Genomic DNA, 3,162 nt, shown 5'->3' with positions numbered 1-3,162 from the left:
GTAATACCGTTTCGTATCTCCTGCCGCGTATTGCCATCATCTCTATTTTTGTCAGAATAGCCTAGGTTTACGGTGTGTATAACTGGAAATGGTGGCAAGGCAGGGAGGGCACCAATGACCTGGGAAGGATCAGGACTTTATGGTGGAGCAGAGTCCACCACCATACTCAGATGAAAGTTCAAAGGTTCCATTCGCTTTGGTTCTGGCAAGCCAGCACACAACCCAGAATCTTTAACTACAAACACCACTGCGAGCCCCCATGCCCCAGCACCGCCGTCGATTCCAGGCCCCACCGGCACTGCTCGGTGGCCGCCAGCCATCGCCCCCTTTAAGAGCCTGCTCCGCGGGACTAACGTTCGAACCGGCCCTGACGCTCCTCCTCCGCCTCCGATTGGCAGCGCGCGGCGCACAAGGGCGCGCAGGCCAGCCCAGAACGGTTGGCGGCGCTTCGTGATTGGCGTTCGCGGAGTCTATATAAACCGCGGGGCGGCCCGGCAGTCTCAGTTTAGCGACCGGATCCGAAACTAGGTGGTGGTTAGATGAGGAGAGGGTAAGAGGGCAGCGCGCGTCCCCGGAGTGGTTTCTCTTTGGAGCCCTAAATTATCGAGGCTGTACCCCCGGGGGCGGGCTTGTTTACGCTTCCCGACCCTCTCCCAGCTTCTGAACCTGAGCCGGGGCTCACCCCCGACCCCTCGGTGCCCTCCCAGTGCAGAGGAGGCAGGATGGAGTTCAAGCTGGAGGCTCACCGCATCGTCAGCATCTCCCTGGGCAAGATCTACAACTCGCGGGTCCAGCGCGGCGGCATCAAGCTGCACAAGAACCTCCTGGTCTCGCTGGTGCTGCGCAGCGCCCGCCAGGTCTACCTGAGTGACCCGTGTCCCGGCTTCTACCTGGCCGGTTCCACCGAGACCCCAGTGCCGCCGCCGCAGCAGCCCGGGGAGCCGGCGGCCGGCCCCCCTGCCGGCTGGGGGGAGCCGCCTCCGCCCACCGCCCTTGCCGCCTGGCAGGAGACCCAGCCGCAGCCGGAGCGCCCAGCCGTCCCAGACGCGCCGCGGGCGGGAGACGCGGAACCGGCGGGAGCGGTGGCCGGAGCTGGGGACGCTCCTCCGGGCCGAGAGGCGGACGCAACGGAGGCTACCTGGGGCCGCGTGGCAGCGGCCGGGGGAGTCTCGGACTTTCTCCCGGAGAGGCTGCGCGCTGCGCGACGCCCCTGCGGCTGCCCCGCAGGAGGGGAGGACCAGCCGGGCGCGTCCCCCGGCGCCGACTGCTGCTGCGCGCCGCGGCCCGTCGAGGAGGAGCCCCCCGCGCCGCCTGTGGTGTGCCCCAGGAAGCGCGGCGCGGCGGGGGCAGGCGGCGGCCACGCGGGCTGCCCGGCGCCGGACTCGACCCCGCTGAAGAAGCCGCGCCGGAACTTGGAGGAGCAGCCGAGCGCGGGCGAGCAGGACGGCGAGGAGGAGATGGAGACCGGGAACGTGGCTAACCTCATTAGCATCTTCGGTTCCAGCTTCTCGGGACTCTTGCGGAAAAGCCCCGGGGGCGGCCGGGAGAAAGAAGAGGCGGAGGAGAGCGGTGCGGAAGCCGCCGAGCCCGGGCAGATCTGCTGCGATAAGCCGGTGCTGAGAGACATTAACCCTTGGAGCACAGCCATCGTGGCCTTCTGAGCCCCGGCCCCGCCGGGGTGAGGTTGAATCGCGGCGTCCCCAAAGCGAGCGCCGGACCGCTCCGGGCCGCAAGGACGCCCCAGGGACCGCAGGCGCTGAGCGCCTTGGGGAGACTGATGCTGCCGGGCAGCGCGCACTGTCCCCGGCTGGGCAGCCGGGCTGTGCCGACACTCCAAGTCTCATCCTGAGACCTGGAGTTGGAGGCTTATTGGAAGAGGACGATCGTTAATTTTTGTGTATGTGTATGTCCGTGTGTCTGTAAGTTTGTCTTGTTGAATTAAGACTTGTTTTGTCCTTCTGGAATGCACCACCCCTTCCCCGGGGCTTATGACTTTGGGGGCAGACAGGGACTTTCCTCTGCCGGCCGCACAGAGAAGGAAGCGGCTGCGAGGCTCGCGGCCGGGGAGTTCCCCACTCGTTCTCCGGGGAGGGAGGGACTTTACACACACCCCTCTCACGAAAGCTAGGACCACACCAGGGCCAGGAGTGGCGTTTCCTCCCAGGATTTCCTCAGACTAGAGGGACTTGGTCTGGAGCGGAGACCTGTAGTACTTCTCTTCCTCCCCACCATTCTCCAGCACAGAAGAAACGTTTATACCCTGTGATCGCTCTGGGAAAGGGGGCTATTAAGGGACCTTTGCTTCCCCACAGGGGGAGAAAGCTTGACGAACTTCACGAAAGAGTTCAAGCTTGGAAATATGGAGTTTATAAAGAAGAGATATATTTTTAAAAGCTCTAGCTCAGAACTACTACACAGTGCTTTTAAAAAGTGTTTAATGAAACAAAGTTTACAGACAAAAGCCCTAAGTGGAAAGACCTTATGGTTTTGTAGATATGGTGACTCCAGTCTTTGTTGTATAAAGGTTGGGGGAGCTGATAAGGTTTTTGTACAGTATTTTCTCCTTCGTTGTATTGATTTTTGTATAAAAAAATGTAACTTTACGTGTCTAACACGTATTAAATATTTTGAAGCAACTTCACTGCCTCCTTCTCTAATCACCTGCCTGGGTTTTGTGGTAAGCTAAGGCCTGGGCTAGAAAATTTAAGGTGTGGTTCCTCACTATCAGTCATTCACAGACTGAGGACATTGTTTACTGACTTCACTGAGTATCAAAAGGGACAACCTTAAGGTTTTACCCCTCAACATCCTAGGACTGCATCAGTGACAGCCAGTGGCTTGAAACCTGCCACTACAGCTGCCTTTTCTCAAGTCGATTTAGGTCAATTTGATTTTCTACAGCCCAATCTGACAGGGTCTAATATTAAGTAAGTGCTAACTTTTGAAGCCCTTCCTAACCACATTCCATAAAAATTCTTCTAGTTTCCTGTTGCTAATGCCATGGATCATCTTTTAGATTTGTGTTGAAAGGGGGGAAAAGTTAGTAGCTTTCTTTAAAAGCCCATTAGAACCTCACAAAAGGCTGATGAAGCTGACTTGTCCAAATGGCCAGATCCATCTCAGCATTCCACTAGATGCCAGGATGGAAATTCTTTTTTTTCT

At 58.2% G+C, this 3,162-nt stretch overlaps 1 protein-coding gene across 1 annotated transcript; it reads left to right on the top strand.

The window, feature by feature from the left end:
- Positions 1-515: 515 nt before the first annotated feature.
- Positions 516-2,636, top strand: Ier5 (immediate early response 5). The gene has a single exon (XM_027934919.2). It carries the CDS (start codon positions 723-725, stop codon positions 1,659-1,661), a length of 939 nt encoding a protein of 312 aa, XP_027790720.2. The 5' UTR covers positions 516-722; the 3' UTR covers positions 1,662-2,636.
- The last annotated feature ends 526 nt before the right edge of the window (positions 2,637-3,162 follow it).

This window comes from Marmota flaviventris, chromosome 12 (assembly GCF_047511675.1).
Source record: "Marmota flaviventris isolate mMarFla1 chromosome 12, mMarFla1.hap1, whole genome shotgun sequence".
Taxonomy (NCBI): Eukaryota; Metazoa; Chordata; class Mammalia; order Rodentia; family Sciuridae; genus Marmota; species Marmota flaviventris.
The sequence above is the reverse complement of the archived record's forward strand: the minus strand, read 5'-3'. Positions and strand labels throughout refer to the sequence as shown.